Here is a 17,484-nt window from a genome sequence, read left to right as displayed (position 1 = left end):
TCAGGCTATAGTCTGTGGGGTCACAAACAGTCGTCCATAACTGGGTGACGAAGACTTTCACTACAAGACAGAGATAGACTCACAGATTTGGAGATACATTAGGAGCTTGGGATTAACAAATACACACTACTGTGTATACAGGTAACCAACAAGGACCGACTGCATAGCACAGGGAACTCTACTCAATATCTTGTAATAATCTAAAAGGTGAAGAATCTGAAAAAGTATACACATTTGTGTGTGTGTGAGTGTGTATAACTGAATCACTCTGCTATACACTTGAAACTAACACAACATTGTAAATTAATTATTTTATAATTAACAATCTGCATTGCAGGTGGATTCTTTACCATCTAAGTAAGACACCAGGAAGGCCCCAAATTAACTATACTTCAAAAGAAAAAAAAGAATCAAGGACCTACCTGAACAGATAAAAATGGTTATGAAAAGATGTCCAACATCATTAGTCATTAGGGAAATGCAAGTAAAAACAAGATATCACCTCACATCTGTTACGATGGCTATTATTTAAAAAAATGAAAACATGCATTGACAAGAATGTAGAAAAACTGAAACTCTCATGCACTGTTGGCAGAAATGCATAATGCCACAGCCGCTGTGGAAAACGGTTCAGCCGTTCCTCAGAAGTCAAACACAGAATTATGTGACTCGTCAACTCTGTTCCTAGATATACACCCCAAAATATCAAAAGCAGGGACTGAAACAAAAGCTCGTGCCCCAATCCGCACAGCAGCATTATGCCCAACAGCCAAAAGAAAGAGATGACCACTAACAGATACCCATCAACAGATGAACAGATAGACAAAATATGGTGTTTGCATACAATGGAATAATATTATTTAGCCATATAAATGGAGAAGGCAATGGCACCCTGCTCCAGCACTCTTGCCTGGAAAATCCCATGGATGGAGGAGCCTGGTAGGCTGCAGTCCATGGGGTTGCTAAAAGTCAGACACGACTAAGCGACTTCACTTTCACTTTTCACTCTCATGCATTGGAGAAGGAAATGGCAACCCACTCCAGTGTTCTTGCCTGGAGAATCCCAGGGATGGGGGAGCCTCGTGGGCTGCCGTCTAAGAGGTCGCACAGAGTTGGACACGACTGAAGTGACTTAGCAGCAGCAGCCACAAAAAGCCACCAACGTTGATACACATACTATGTGGATGGACCTTGAGGGCATGATGCTAAGTGACATAAGTCAGACACAAAACAACATATGTTGTATGATTCCTCTGAAATGAGATCCCTAGAGTAATCATAGAGGCAGAAGGTACAACAGTGGGTACCAGGGCTGGAGGGAGGGGGATGGGACTTATTTTTAACAAACACAGAATCTCTACTTGGGATGATGAACAGGTTTTGGAAATGGACAGTGGCCACAGTTGCACAATATTCTGAATGTGGTTAAGGCCACTAAACTGTACACTTAAAATGACTGAAACAATAAGTATTATGTTAAGCATATTTCTACCATACACAGAAGAGTATTAACAAAGAAAAGATACATTTCACATACCTGCAGAATTTGATTATTCTTCTCCTGTAGCTGCAGAGACAAAGATTCTTTCTCTTTTTCATGAAGAGAATGTGCCTTCTCATGTTCAAGTTTAGGTATCTCCTCTTTTTCATGCAAAGCAGCTTTTCTTTCACTTCCAAATTCACCCTGTATAAAAGTATACTATTAATAAAAAATGCCATTAAGTTATAAAATTATCCTCGCTCCATTTCTCTGCTGCTCACTAGAATTTAATTCATTCAAACAAATACTCATTGATTCCATACTCTGCATCAAGAGAAATGATCCAAAAGACCTAGGCCACTACCCCCAGTGAACATGCGTTCAAATGTGCTTATCATAGAGAATATAAACTAAAAAAAACAAACCAGCCTGCTACCTTTTCCAACAGTCACATTAAAAAATTTCCATCATCAGGGTATTGTGACCATTAAGATCCAATATATTTAGAAACCTAACTTCCTCTCATTTTAAAAGATAAACTGTTTCTTCTTAAATAATAAATATTTTTTAATAATGCTCATCTGATGAGTTAGAATGTATTAATGAAATAAGCTTGCTTTTTTTTTAAACTACAGAGGTAGTACTTTCAGAATGACAGAATAAGGACCTCCAAAACATCACTCCTCTACACTGAGAACACTGGCAGAAACTGTCAAAAATCAGCTTCTTCAGAAAATTAAAGTGTCATTAAAAACAAAGGCCGAGTCACCACAGAACAAGAAACTTTGGGACTTTTCTGGTGGTGCAGTGGTTGAGAATCTGCCTGCCAACACTAGAGACAAGGATTCAGTTCCTGGTCTGGGAAGATTCTACATGTTGAGGGGCAACTAAGCCTGTGTGCCACAACTATTGAGCCCACATGCTGCAACTACTGAGCCCCCATGCTGTAATTACTAAAGCCTGCATGCTACAACTACTGGGCCTGCATCCTGCAACTACTAAAGCCCGCATCCTGCAACTACTAAAGCCCCTATCCTGCAACTAAAGCCCACATGCTACAACTGCTAAAGCCCACAAGCTACAACTACTAAAGCCTGCATCCTGCAACTACTAAAGCCTGCATCCTGCAACTACTAAAGCCCGCATGCCACAACTCCTGAGCCTGTGCACCTCAGAGACTGTGCTCTGCAACAGAGAAGCCAAGACAATGAGAAGCCTGTGCGCCACAACTAGAGGAAGCATGCACACAGCAAGGAAGACCAAGAGCAGCCCCTCAAAATCTTAAAAAAACAAGAAGCTTTGAGTGGTTGAACCTGCCCTAACTGCATCACCCCAATCTTTGGGATCTCCTTGAAAATGCAGCCCAGGGAATCTCTGGTGGTCCAGGGGTTAAGACTCAGTACTTTCACAACTTTGGGCTTGGATTTGACCCAAGGTTCAATCTCTGATCAGGGAACTAAGATCCTGCCACCCCAAAAAAATTAAAAAAAAAAAAAAGAAAGAAAATTCAGCCCAGCAGTCATGAGGGAAGGAGGAGGGACAGAATGGGTTTGCAGCTCCACCAAAGCAGCAACACCAACTGTCACTAACTGACCTGTCTGGCCAGCTCATTGAAAAGCTCCATTCTCAAAGCTGGTGTTTATCTGATCTGAAGCAGAGTTCTCAACAATCCTGTTCCCAAGCCATTTGTCAAAAACAATTAGCAACCACTGTTTAACACCTCAGCAGCCTGAGGCAATAACAACAAGTGGAGCTAATAAGAGGGTGATCGAAAACTTAAAAGGAAGTGAAAGTTCAGGCAGAGATGTAAACTGCCTGCCAGAGCACTGAAGGGCCATCAGGACCAGAGCCCCAGAGTAAAGAGAGAAAATTATAAAATGAAACCAACAGGCATTTTGAAGCTTAGAAGTACAATTACTTAAAGTTTCACTGGAGGGACTCAACAGCAGATTCAAGTGGGTAGAGGAATCAGCCAACATGAGGATTGGTCAAATTATTACTCAGATTATTCAGTCTGGGGGACAAAAATAAAGAAAAAAAAAGTAGGCTCAAAGGCCTCTGGGACACCCACAGAGACCAACAAATACATAATGAGCATCCTGGAGGAGAGGACAGAAGGAACGGGGTAGAAGAGAAACTGAAGATAACGTGGCCAAAAACTTTGCAAATGTGATGAAAAAATATTAATTTATACACAGAAGAAGCTCAATGAACTCCAAGCAGGATAAGCTCAGAGAGGCATACCTGGACACATCATAATCAAACTGTTGAAAGATAAAGAAAATATTGAAAGCATCAAGAGAAGCAGCCCAACAAAAGGACTCCTCAACAGGAGTACAGCCAGCTCACTTCTCATCAGTATGTGAAAGTGGTAGTCGCTCAGTCATGTCCGACTCTTTGAGACCCCACAGACTGTAGCCGGACAGGTTTCTCTGTCCATGGAATTCTCCAGGCCAGGATTCTGGAGTGGGTAGGCGTTCCCCTCTCCAGGGGATCTTCTTGACCCAGGGATCGAACCCAGGTCTCCTATATTGCAGGCAGGTTCTTCTCTACCATCTGAGCCACCAAGGAAGCCCTTCTCATCAGAAACCAGAAGTCGAATGGCAGCAGGATGCCTTGTTCACAGTGCTGAAAGCCAAATAATGTCAACCAAGAATTCCATATGCAGGAAATGATCTTTCTACATGAAGGAGAAATTAAGACATTCATAGATAAATAAAAACAGAATTAATCAGGAGACTAGAAAGGAGACTAGACGTTAACTTGAATACACAAGAATAAAGAAAGAACGCTGGAAAACATTACTATATAGGTAAACATAAAAAACAAAACAAATGCAGTTTTTGTTTCTAAGTCTTTTTCCCTATGTGATTCAGAAGACAACTGCATAAAGCAATGAGCACGAAGTGTGCACAGATGTTCTTTGTATGACAACATCAGCATAAAGGAGGAAGGAAGGGGGGACGGAAGCTATGTAGAAGGGTAGCTTTATAAACCATTAAAACAAAGTTGGTATTAATCTGAACCATACTGTTATATGGAGAGAGAAGAAAGCCTTCATAAGTGATCAATGCAAAGAAATAGAGCAAAACAATAGAATGGGAAAGACCAGAGATCTCTTCAAGAAAATCAGAGATACCAAGGGAACATTTCATGCAAAGTTGGACACAATAAAGGACAGAAATAGTACGGCCCTAACAAAAGCTGAAGATAAAAGAAGAGGTGGCAAGAATACACAGAAAAACTATACAAAAAAGATCTTAATGACATGGATAACCACAATGGCGTGATCACTCACCTAGAGCCAGACATCCTGAAGTGCGAAGTCAAGTGGGCCTTGCAAAGCATCACTATGAACAAAGCTAGTGCAGATGATGAAATTCCAGCTGAGCTATTTTAAATCCTAAAAGATGACGCTGTGAAAGTACTGCATTCAACATGCCAGCAAATTTGGAAAACTCAGCAGTGGCCACGGGACTGGAAAAGGTCAATTTTCATTCCAATCCCAAAGAAAGGCAATGCCAAAGAATGTTCAGACTACTGCACAATTGAACTCACCTCACACACTAGCAAAGTAATGCTCAAAATTCTCCAAGCAAGGCTTCAATAGTACGTGAACCAAAAATGTCCAGATGTTCAAGCTGATTTAGAAAAGGCAGGTCAACCAGAGATCAAATTGCCAACATCTGCTGGATCATCGAAAGAGCAAGAGAATTCCACAAGAACATCTACTTCTGCTTTATTGACTATGCCAAAGCCTTTGACTGTGTGGATCACAATAAACTGGAAAATTCTTTAAGAGATAGGAATACCAGACCACGTTACCTGCCTCCTGAGAAATCTGTGTGTAGATCAAGAAACAACAGTTAGAACCAGACATGGAAAAACAGACTGGTTCCAAACTGGGAAAGGAATATGACAAGGCTGTGTATTGTCACCCTGCTTATTTAACTTGTATGAAGAGTACATCATTTGAAATGATGGGCTGGATGAAGCACAAGCTAGAATCAAGATTGCTGGAAGAAATATTAATAATCTCAGATATGTAGATGATACCACCCTTATGGCAGAAAGTGAATAAGAACTAAAGAGCCTCGTGATGAAAGCATAAGAGAAGAGTGAAAAAGCTGGCTTAAAAGTCAACATTCAAAAAAACGAAAATCATGGCATCCAATCGCATTACTTCATGGCAAATAGATGGGGAAACAATGGAAACAGTGAGACTTTTTATTTTCTTGGGCTCCAAAATCACTACAGATGGTGACCGCAGCCATGAAATTAAAAGATGCTTGTTTTTTGGAAGAAAAGCTATGACCAACCTAGACAGTACAGTAAAAAGCAGAGACATTACTTTGCCAACAAAAGTCTGTCTAATCAAAGCTATGGTTTTTCCCATAGTCATATATGGATATGAGAGTTGTACCATAAAGAAATCTGAGAGCTAAAGAATTGATGCTTTTGAACTGTGGTATTGGAGTAGACTTTTGAGAGTCCCTTGGACTGCAAGAAGATCAAACCAGTCCACCCTAAAGGAAATCAGTCCTGAGTGTTCATTGGAAGGACTGATGCTGAAGCTCCAATACTTTGGCCACCTGATGCGAAGAACTGACTCATTGGAAAAGACCCTGATGCTGGGAAAGATTGAAGGCAGGAAGAGAAGAGGACAGAGGATGAGATGGTTGGATGGCATCAGCAACTTGATGGACATGAGTCTGAGAAAACTCTGGGATGATGATGGACAGGGAAGCCTGGTGTGCTGCAGTCTGTGGGGTGGCAAAGAGTCTGACATGACTGAGCAACTGAACTGAACTGATATATGTATATATAAACATCAAGGAAATTAAAATGGAAGAGGGCAGTAATGGAGGACTAGAGGAACAGAAGAGACAAGATACACGGAAAGCAAACTGCAAGTAGTGACGCGTATGAATCTAGAACCCATTATTCTAGGTGAAGCAATCAAACACAAAACACCACATACCACATGATTCGATTTCAATAAAACATCCAGAAAAGGCAAATCTACAGAAACAGGAAGCAGACTGGTGGTTGTCAGGGGCTGGGAGAGGAGAGAGACTGCTAATGGGTGGGGGATTTCTTCTCTGGTGATACAAATATTTTGGAATAAGACACAACTTTGTGAATATACTAAAAACCACTGTACTGTATACTTCAAAAAGAGAGCTTTTTATGATCTCAACAAAGCTGCAATCTAAAATAAAACAAACCCACAGTAAAAATCATTGTGAGTAGTGAAGGTCACTTATGTGCAGAGTTCCTTTCCTAGAAATAGGCTCATTAAAGAAGAAAAGGCTTGATGTGGCAGCTGCTGAGTTGCCAAAGCAAGATCATGAAGAGGACTCCAACTTCCCCAGATTTATACACAGCTGACTCTCGAAGATGGTGCTGAACCATGACGTTCAACCTATACACACGCCGCGAGGCATGCGGGATCTAGTTCCCTGACCAGGGATCAAACTTGTGCCCCCTGTACTGGGAGTGCAGAGTCTTGACCACTGACCACCAGGGAAGTCCCACAGATTTTGTTTCAACAGTAAATATGCAATCCAGGCGGCTGAATCTGGGGATTCAGAGCAATGGCAGATATGGAGGAACCACATATACTGAGGGTCAACTATAAACGAGATACAGATTTTCGACTGTGTAGAGCATCAGCACCCCTAATTCCACGTTGCTTAAGGAACAACTACTTGATGACAATTTCTAAGCAGAAAAGATAGGCTAACTAGTCACTTTAAATATAAAAATGAATGAAAAAAGTTGCCTAAAAAACCCTTGGTTTCTAAAACAATGAAAATATGCTTTAATTCTGCATACCAAAATTAATTTAGACTAAAATATTCTTTGCAGATGAGGAAAGATAACAAACAGAACTGTGGCTCCTAACCCAGTACCTGTAACGGTGTGACCTGCTGCTCCAGGGAGGCTTCTGGCTTACACTCCAGCAGCTCCAGCTCCTCCTCCCGCCCCACCTGGGGAGCTGAGCACTGGGCCTCGGGCTCCTGCTGAGTGGGAAGGAAGGTCAACCTGAGCCACGAGCACGTACGTGGATATGTGGCAGGCTGCAACTCACACTTCATCCACGTGTTTTCACTGTGATGATGCACAGGACCTCCCTGCACACCACTGTTCCCCATGCTGCCTGAGTAAACTCTGCTTTACAGATCGAATTCTGTTCAATCTGCCATGTGCTAAATGGTAAAGTCAATGGAAGTTTTTAAGAAACTATTTCCAGGTTTTTCTAAAAATCCACAGAATTCTATAGGAAATATGATATATATTTTAATCATCAGAAAATGGATACACCTACAGAAAAAAAATAAGCAGCATTATCCAAAGAACACAAACGCAGTATTAAAAACAAATTCAACTGATAATTGAAGACATTCAAACTATATTGAAAACAACCACAGGTCTCTTACGATTTTAAAAAATGCTATGAACAGAGCTTTTGCTTTGCCAGAAAGAGCGAGACTGCCTGCACAACCAACAGTGAGCACACGACAGCTGACTCCCGCTTCCCTTCCCTGCTCCGTGTCCCCAACGTAAGGGCCACTTCTACATGGAACACTTATCTCTAAAACAGGAAATCAGGCTTACGTGTTCAGAGAACTATTCTCACAACCAAACTCCAGAGCGAAGTAACCTGCAAAGTAACCCAATCTCACAGGCCCTGGGTAAACAACTCTTCTGATGAGTGACACTGCTTCTCAAACAGGTGCGAGATATTTGTGGCCCAGATAAAACCTGTTCACAGAGGAAGAACAGCGCGTCCCTGCTATTTTGGGAACAATGACCATGGCACCCAGGAGACGCCCAACAAGGCTTCATGGAATATCTGTCTGTGAGGAAAGCCTGAGGGAAGAGGGCAGAAGGTGGCAAATACTGCCTGCAAATATCCTCCCGGCCCAGGAACCGTCATGGGCTATTCTCCTGTCTTGGGTGTAGACACGAACCTCAACTATTCTCCCAGCCCATGGGTAGACGTGGACCTGAACTATTCTCCTAGCACATGTGTAGACGGACTATTCTCCTGTCCTGGGTGTAGACACGAACCTGAACTATTCTCCCGGCCCATGGGTAGACATTGACTATTCTGTCCTGGCTACAGGCATGAACCTGAACTATTCTCCCGGCCCGTGTGTAGATGTGGACCTGAACTATTCTCCTGCCCTGGTGTAGGCATGGACCTGAACTATTTTCCTGTCCCATGTGTAGACACGAAACTGAACCATTCTCCCAGCCCAGGTGTAGACGTGGGCATGAACTATTCTCCTGTCCCATAGGTAGACACGGGCATGAACTATTCTCTTGTCCTGTGTGCAGACATGGACCTAAACCATTCTCCTGGCCCAGGTGTAGACGTGGGCACGAACCATTCTCCTGGCCCGTATGCAGACATGGGCATGATCTATTCTCCTGGCCCAGGAGTAGACGTGGGCATAAACCATTTTCCTGGCCCAGGTGTAGACGTGGGCACGAACTAGTCTCCCGGCCTAGGTGTAGACGTGGGCATGAACTATTCTCCTGGCCTAGGTGTAGATGTGGGCATGAACTATTCTCCTGGCCTAGGTGTAGACATGGGCATGAACTATTCTCTTGTCCTGTGTGCAGACATGGACCTAAACCATTCTCCTGGCCCAGGTGTAGACGTGGGCATGAACTCTTCTCCTGGCCCAGGTGTAGATGTGGGCATGAACTCTTCTCCTGGCCCAGGTGTAGATGTGGGCATGAACTATTCTCCTGGCCCATGTGCAGACATGGGCATGATCTATTCTCCTGGCCCAGGGGTAGACGTGGGCATAAACCATTTTCCTGGCCCAGGGGTAGACGTGGGCATGAACTATTCTCCTGGCCTGTGTGTAGATGTGGGCATGAACTATTCTCCTGGCCCATGTGTAGACATGGGCATGAACTATTCTCCTGGCCCGTGTGTAGATCTGGACTGAAACTGTTCTCCCACCCCTGCATGTATCCCAACTTGACCTACCACAGAAAGAAACTGGGTCTCAGGCTGGATCTGTGATGACATTAAGAGATCACTATTAACTCTGTAGGGCAGCGTGGAGCATGCTTCTAGTTTACTTGGGCAGCTTGATGCACTGAGACTGGCACATACCCCATGGGCAGTCCCGTCCTGAACTGTTCTCTGTTTCTGTTGAAATTTTCTCCAAAGCAAAGTTAAAATGGGAAGAAATAGCGTATCTCACCTCCCCACAAACCCAGCTGTTTTCTCCTGTGAAATGAGCGAGACAAAAAGGTCACTTAGACAGTATCTAATGCTTACATATGCTTCCTAACAAAGGAATGATGTACTTCAACACACAACTAGAGAAATATTCCCCAAATGCTCTCAATGCTTGAACAAGAGTCAACACACAAGTACAAAAGCGCTGAGCCAAGGAGCACGCATGACACGTGTGTCACCAACAGGCAACAGAACGAGCAGGATGAATGAACAGGAGCCCACAAAGTTTCCTGGAGGGAAGGGTCGTCAGCCAGTAAATAAGCCTCTCAGCAGGTGCGAGGCCCGCCCAGCACCCACTCCACATGGACTTCATGAAACACCCTCGGCACTGTGATGGAGAGAAGCTTCTGGAGACCCAGCGGCTCTGTTGATGCCACCAGCACCCCTGTGGGGGCCAGAGTCTGAGCCCTAGGTCATTCCTGAAGCCACCACTGCCCAGAAGGAGGCGCACTGCCCACCCACAGCCACCCGTCTGCGAGGGGCACCCCCTGCGGGGCCTCCTGTCTCCGCATCATAGTCATGTGACCGTCCCTGAGACCCTGACAGGCTGCGTGGTGCTGCTGCCCAGGGGGCAGGACCCTGGCATGTGCCCTGCCCTCCTCCAGGGGCCACATCACTGCACCCCACATGCCTCTGTCCCACGCACCCTCACCCCTCACGCCATCTATGTGCACGTTTTACACTAATGAGATGAAAGCACGGTTTAAAACACACGGTTTTCCCATGTAAGAGACACACACTTCTCCCTCTCAATGTTCTTTCAAAACTCCATTTTCTTCAAACCCTATAAACCGAGGGAATCCAGTTTAAATCCACGGGTTGGGACAAAGCCCCTTCCCCAAGCACCCTTCTGCCTGGGAGGAATGGAAGCTGACAGCTGACGGCTCAGAAGCAGACCAGCCTGGGGGCACCTCAACCCAGGGACACCTGCCCTGGGCCGCACCCAGGGACCGCCCAGAGGCTCACGACCCCACGGGAGCCTACCCAGCCCTCCCGGAACCCACTCACGGTCTCGCCCACAGACCACACAGGACAGGCAGAGCCAATGTGTGACGTGAAGCCCCACCACCTCGGCAGGTTGGGTTGCCCTTTCCCTCCCATCCTTAGACAAGCTGAACCAGACCAGAGGACGAAACCCTCCTGGGAACATCCACTCATATACAAAGCACGTCTCAGTCGGAAACGAAGGTTCTCCTGGTATCTGTGTTTCCACAAGGCTGAGGCTTCCTGCTTTGTGACCTGGAATACCTACTTGTGACGTGACAAAGCACGAAGCCACAGAACAGGACTGTTTCTGAGGGCCGGGCATGCACATCTGCCAAGTCAGTGCAGAGCAATGTGCCCCCACACTGACTTCAACTTCTAACCAATACGTCCTGCTCACAGCGCATGGGGCCAGGGGCCTGCAGACAAGGCAAGCCTGCTGCTGGCAGGGCCACGGGGCCACCTCCAGAGAGCACCCACCATGGGGACAATCGCTGCCCGACACAGACCGCCCCAGACATAGGACAAAGCGCTCTACCTCACAGAAACAACACAAGTCCCAAGGAGCACAGTGAACCCACTGCAAGCTCACAGGAAAGGCCACACCTGGACACTGGCTGCCAAAAGCCTTCACCAAGGAGCTGCAACCAAAGAATGCCGTAAAACCCACTGTTCTGTACCTGCCTCACCAGGAAACCCATGGCTGGTGGGGGGCAGTGGGCAGAGGGCAGGGGGACCAGACAGACATGCATGCAGCTGACATGAGCGGGTCCTAGGGAAGGCAAAGTCCCTGTCCCCGCCCCACCCACACACCTCACCTTGCGAGCCCCGTGCAGCCAGAGGGTTTTCACGCCCTCTGGGGGCTCCACGCTCCCGTCCCCTCTCAGGCTGTCCTCTGCGGACTGAGGCTCTTCGGCACATCGCAGCTCCAGCAGCTCCAGCACCTGGGTCAAGACCCCGTGGTGAGCCACATCCTCCTTCTGCAGCCGCTCCTCCAGGTCCAGCCGCAGCAGCTCCAGGGCCCGCCGGTGCCTGCCCTGCACAGCCTGCAGCTCAGACAGGTACTGCAAGCGCAGAGCATCCAGGTGTGACGCGTGTCTGGCCTCCAACACACTGACTTCAGCAGCGTGTTTCACCTGCGACTCAGCCTCACGCGCCTCTGCCAGGGCCCACCGCTCACGCTCAAACGAAGACCTCAGCGCATCCACCTCAGCCTGGCGCCTGGTCTCCAGCTCAGCGGTCAGGGACAGGATATGCCGCTGGTGCCCCTCCTGGAGGAGCCGCAGCTCATGCGCATGCTGCTTCTGGGCCTCCCGCAGGAAGGCATCTTGCTCTGCGGCCAGTTTCTCTGTGATTGCTCTACGTTCTTCCAAAAACCTGAGACAACAAGCCAAGTGAACACAGAGTCGACGCGTAGCCACAAGAGCACCCCTGGGGAGCCCGCTGCCAGGGGAGAGGCCGCCCCTACCAGATCCCGCCTGTTCTCCGTCCTCCCTGGGCACCACCACCAGCCGCGAGCCAATGGGGAAGGGGCCACAAAGCCAGAGGAGCTCAGGCGGGAGCCCAGCACCCCCAGCCACAAACTAGAGTGCAGGGCAGAGAGCCCCAGCCAGAAACCAGATACCGCAGGAAGCAGGGGGACCACCACTCGGCCAAGAGAAGACCTCAGCAGGGAAGGGGTGGCCTCAACAAGGAAGGGGTGGCCTCAACAGGAGCCCCAGGGCTGCAAAGAGTGTTCAGAAAACCCAGAAACCAGCCTCCACGGGGTGACTCAGGGGCATGAAGCAGTGGCCCTGGCTGAGAGCAGAGTCAGGAGGCACCCAGGGCCCCAGCAGGAACAGGGGAGAATCTGCACAGGTGCCGTGACACACCAGGCGAATGATAAGAGCCGGGACACGTCTCAGGTACCAACTGCCCACCAGCCACCATGACAGCCTCTCCACAGACCAGCCCACGAGGAGGACACTAAGGTCTCGTAAGCCCACACGTCGCACCTGTGTCCATCCAGCTCACATGGTGGGTCAGGATTTGAACTTAACCCTCAGACCCCAGGCCAGGAGTCTGGGCACCTGCCTCGAGATGCTGGGGAGCGGATGACACACAAGCAGCAGCTCCAACGATCCCAGCGCTCATCAACACCCCTGGGCACTATAGCCCAGGTCTGCAAAGAGGCAGCAAGCCAACAACATCCTAGGCCTCCTTAACAACTTCAGGGAAGTATGTACATAGTTGGGAAATGCCGTTCATTTTTTTAATGAGTTTAAAAAACACAAGAAAATTCATGAATGAGCCACACAATCTTAGGATAAAAAGGCTGAAGTTCTGCTACTAAAAATCTAAAACATGCGGGAAACACACACGCTTGTCAAAGATGCACACGTGGCCGCATGGCTCACGGGACACAGGCCCCACAGGAGGGATGGGGATGCCATTCCTGCCAGAGGCCTGCAGCCCTGAGAGCCACACACACCCTCCTGGGGCTCTGCTTCAGCCTCCTGGAGACCCACCTCACCCTTGGGGGGTTCAGGGAGGGGATCTGCCTTTCCTCACTGGCCAGGGGGGTGGGCGGCTCCGAACATAACAGGCTGCTATACGGATGGCACCCACCTGCTCTGGGCCACCTTCAGCTGGAGGGCGCAGTCCTCCTTTAGGTGGAGCATGGCGAGCTCCTGGTCCTGGGCTCCTGGGGCCAGGCCGCAGCCCAGCTCCCGGCCACACTGGCTGCACCGCAGAGACTCATCTCCGGGGAGTCCAAGCTCCAGCTGCCGAAGGCGGCCCTGTTGTTCCACCAGTGACCCCTCCAGGTCCAGGATCTGAGCTGCCTGCTGGTCTTGAAGTTGCCTCATTTCGGATTCTCGAAGCTCAAACCTGTTCATCATGGACCGCTTCTCAGACTCCACCTGTTCTCGCAGGTCAAGGAGCATCTTCGTCAGCCTCTCTTCAGCCCCTCTCCGCAGGTCCTCACTTGTAACTTTCCACTCAGCCTCTCTCTCCCTGAGTTCCTGTTTCATTTGCTCAATCCTCTCCTCAGCACTCTTCAGTTCTTCCTGGTGAGCTTCAACTAAATTCTGTTTCACCTGCAACCACACAATTTTTTTTAAGAAGGAAGAAATTAAATGAAAAGATCACTGGCCGCAAAGACCCAAATCCATCTCTGAAGACAGAGAAGCTCTGTCAGCTATTAATACAAGCACTAGTCCCACAATGCTGGGCTGGATGAAGCACAAGTTGGAATGAAGATTGCTGGGAGAAGTATCAATAACCTCAGATATGCAGATGACACCACCCTTATTGCAAAAAGCAAAGAGGAACTAAAGAGCCTCTTGATGAAGGTGAAAAAGGAGAGTGAAAAAGTTGGCTTAAAAGTCAACATTGAGAAAACTAAGATCATGGCACCTGGTCCCAGCATTTCATGGCAAACAGATGGGGAAATAATGGAAACAGTGAGAGACTTTCTTCTCATACGCTCCAAAATCACTGCTGATGGTGATTGCAGCCAGGAAATCAAAAAACACTTGCTCCTTGGAAGAAAAATTATGACCAACCTAGACAGCATATTAAAAAGCAGAGACATTACTTTGCCAACAAAGGTCCATCTAGTCAAGGCTATGGTTTTTCCAGTGGTCATGTATGGATATGAGAGTTGGACATGAGAGTTGGACCATAAGAAAGCTGAGCACCAAAGAATTAACGCTTTTGAACTGTGGTGTTAGAGAAGACTCTTGAGAGTCCCCTGGACTGTAAGGAGATCAAACCAGTCAATCCTAGAGGAAATCAGTCCTGAATATTCACTGTAAGGACTGATGTTGAAGCTGAAGCTCTGATACTTTGGCCGCCTGACGTGAAGAGCTGACTCATTAGAAAAGACCCTGAAAGATAGAAGGCACGAGGAGAAGGGGACAACAGAGGATGAGATGGTTGCATGGGATCACTGACTTGATGGGCATGAGTCTAAGCAAGCTCGAGGAGATGGTGAAGGACAGAGAAGCCTGGCATGCCGCAGTCCATGGGGTCGCAAAGAGCTGGACACAACTAAGTGACTGAACAACACAGTCCCACAACATACGTGAACAGAGCAATGAGAGTGTTTCTCAGGCTGATGGAAATGATGGGAGACTAAAAGGCACAAATCTAAGACTATCTGGGTAAGTTCACCGTGTCCACTGCCCGGCACCTGGCCCCAACTGTTACCTCTAGGGCTGGCAGGTCTGGACACAGTCAAAGGGGGGGTCTCCTCTGCAGTGCCAAGGCCAGCTCAGGGGCTCAGACATGAGAGGGACCTCCCATCAAGGGGGGCCCGGCCCCCTCCCCCAGCAGAACCACCACCAGGCAGCACAGCTCACAGGCGAGCAGCAGACAGTAGGGTCAAGCCTCTGGACTTGCACCATGACGACCCAGGGTCTACAAGGGGCCTGAGCAAGAGGCTGGTGAGCTGAGACCAACACTCTTCAAGGTGTATGAAGAGGGACACGAACCAGAAAGCTGCACACACACAAATATCCTCATTTTCAAAACAGGAGACAAAGTAGGTCAGCATATTGATCAATCATTGAGAAGAAACAAAACAAAACAAAACCAGAAAGGTTTGTGAAACTGACCTCAACCAGTTATTCAAGTCATTAAACTTTAGGGCCTGCTCCTGGTGATAGTTGAGAATCAGCTCTAATTAGAGGAAACAACTGCAGGCTCTGGATAAGATCCAGGAGATCCAGGGCTAGGGGTCCTGACACCCAGAGTAAAGAAATGCCCTGGGTGACCAACCCACCTGTGCCACGGACGTGCACCTGGAAATGCTCCTTCTTTGAACTAGAAGAGCCGGGAAGTGAGGGGGAAAGCCCACCAGGACGGGCAGGAGGTGCCGGAATCCAGCCCAGTTCTCAGGCTGGTGCCTGGTCATGTACGAGCAGGTGGACAGAAGACACAGACCAGCCCAGAAGGCCTAAGCACACATCTTGGCCCGACATGGAGAAGAGGGGGAGGCCACTGGCTTCTGAAGGGGTCAGGGGCAGCCTCCTGGGACTGAGCCCTTGACCCGTGGGGTTGGCACTAACTCCAGGTAGATACAGTCAAAGGTGAAAAGTAAAATGGAGGGAAGAAGATGCTGCATCAGAGAAAACACACTGCACTGGTCAGAGAGCAGGTAGATTCCAGCACAAAGAAGCTATACCGGAAACGGGGCATTTCACGCATGATCAAAGCACAGTTTCCCAAGAAGACACGATGACCATAAACGTGCAGTTAACAGAACCACCAAACACAGTGAATACTGTGCGAGCTAAATGCCAAGAGCTCACTCCACATTCCTCTCGCGACAGGGGAGAGCAATCAGGGGCCCAGGAAGCGCTCAGGCACTTGAACGTAAAAATCCATCAAGCAGAGTCTGTCCTTCAGGGACCCCCTGTGAGGCTGCAGGCCTTCACATGCCCGTCCTCACGCCCAGCGCGTGAGTAGGGGGACAACACGTGATCTGCCCGTGAAACTCGGCCTCGATGGAGGAGGACCTGGGACAGTGTCACAGGGAGGAGGAGCAGGGCAACCACAGAACTGCCCAGATGGCCACCTGGGCCTTGCAGAATCTCCAGGCCTCGGCAAGGCTGCTAGTAATTTAGGGGAGGCGCCCAAGCTGTGGGCCGGGGTCTCATCACTGCATGTCCACAGCTGTAAGTCTCAGTCAATGGAGAGAGCCTGGCGGCTGGAACAGCACAGAAGACGCAGTGGACACGGCCTGAAGGTGGCCTCGCCACCCACCCTGGCACCGCTCTGAGGACCCGGTCAGTTCCCCTAAGCCCCGCAGCCTCTGTAAGAGTTAGGATTACACACGTGGGTCCGAGCTTAGGTGGCAGCCCATCCCCACCCAAGGGAGGCACCCAGCAACACTGCTGCAGGGCAGAGGGTGGCACTGACCTCGGAGCTTGTGCTGACCTGGCCAGTTCACATGCGGCCCTGTGGATGCGAGCATCGCTGCAAGGTAAGCCATTTCAACTTACTTTCTCCAAGTCCTCTTTCAGGCAGATTTCACGCTGCAACTTCTCCTGCAAATTTCTATTTTCTACTTTTAAGAGATCGATTTCTTCCTTGAGCTCCACTGGAAGAAGCACAAGCTGAGCCCTGTGTGCGGTTTCCAAACCCAAGTCTCCAGCCGACACCTCTGTCTCCAACTCCAAGGCCGTGCTCTGTGCACACAGGAGAGGCTCCTGGGCAAGCTCTGTGTAGACCAGGGGCAGAATCATCAGGCTGACCCTCCAACAGACAGGACACTGAGCTTCAGAAGCCCCAGACAACTGTGTGCAGACCCTGAAACCCCTGCGGGAGCACGGTACCAGAAGGGGACACAACACACCCGTCTGTAGCCCAGTGGGCACTGCCGTGGGCACTGTGCACCAGAAGCAGACGAGCAGACCTGTCCCGAGCTGTTCACACCCGCTGCTGCCCCTCTGGCCTGGGTACCGAGGAATCGGCCCCCCAGAGCTGCTCTGGCAAGGGCTCATCACTGTCCCAGGCTGGAGGAAGTGGCACAGGGCACAACCCAGGGGACTGCAAGATGCCGAGCAGCAGCCATGGGACACCGCTCAAGTGGGAAGGAGAACGGGCAGGACTGGGCACCAGCAGGTATGACCCCGCTCTCTGGGCCACGTGCTAGCCTTCCACAGGCCCACACAGCTCCAAGGGCCCTCGGCCCAGACCCTGAGCCACAGGCCCTCAAGGCAGGACATGTGGACGTGCCTCCTCAGCCTGATGCGGGACCCACCCT

The 17,484-nt window shown here is 48.9% G+C and overlaps 1 protein-coding gene across 1 annotated transcript in view; it reads right to left on the bottom strand.

Moving 5' to 3' along the window:
* The window catches only part of PCNT (pericentrin), a 107,338-nt gene that overhangs the window by 64,204 nt on the left and 25,650 nt on the right, over window positions 1-17,484 (bottom strand). The window contains exons 12-15 of the mRNA XM_068969567.1: window positions 16,721-16,938; window positions 13,341-13,810; window positions 11,552-12,110; window positions 1,538-1,684 (exon numbers count right to left, since the gene is read on the bottom strand). Coding sequence (XP_068825668.1) covers window positions 1,538-1,684; window positions 11,552-12,110; window positions 13,341-13,810; window positions 16,721-16,938 — 1,394 coding nt within the window. The remainder of the gene's footprint in view (window positions 1-1,537; window positions 1,685-11,551; window positions 12,111-13,340; window positions 13,811-16,720; window positions 16,939-17,484) is intronic.

This window comes from Capricornis sumatraensis, chromosome 1, assembly GCF_032405125.1.
Source record: "Capricornis sumatraensis isolate serow.1 chromosome 1, serow.2, whole genome shotgun sequence".
NCBI classification, from domain to species: Eukaryota; Metazoa; Chordata; class Mammalia; order Artiodactyla; family Bovidae; genus Capricornis; species Capricornis sumatraensis.
This window is presented reverse-complemented; position numbering and strand designations above follow the sequence as displayed.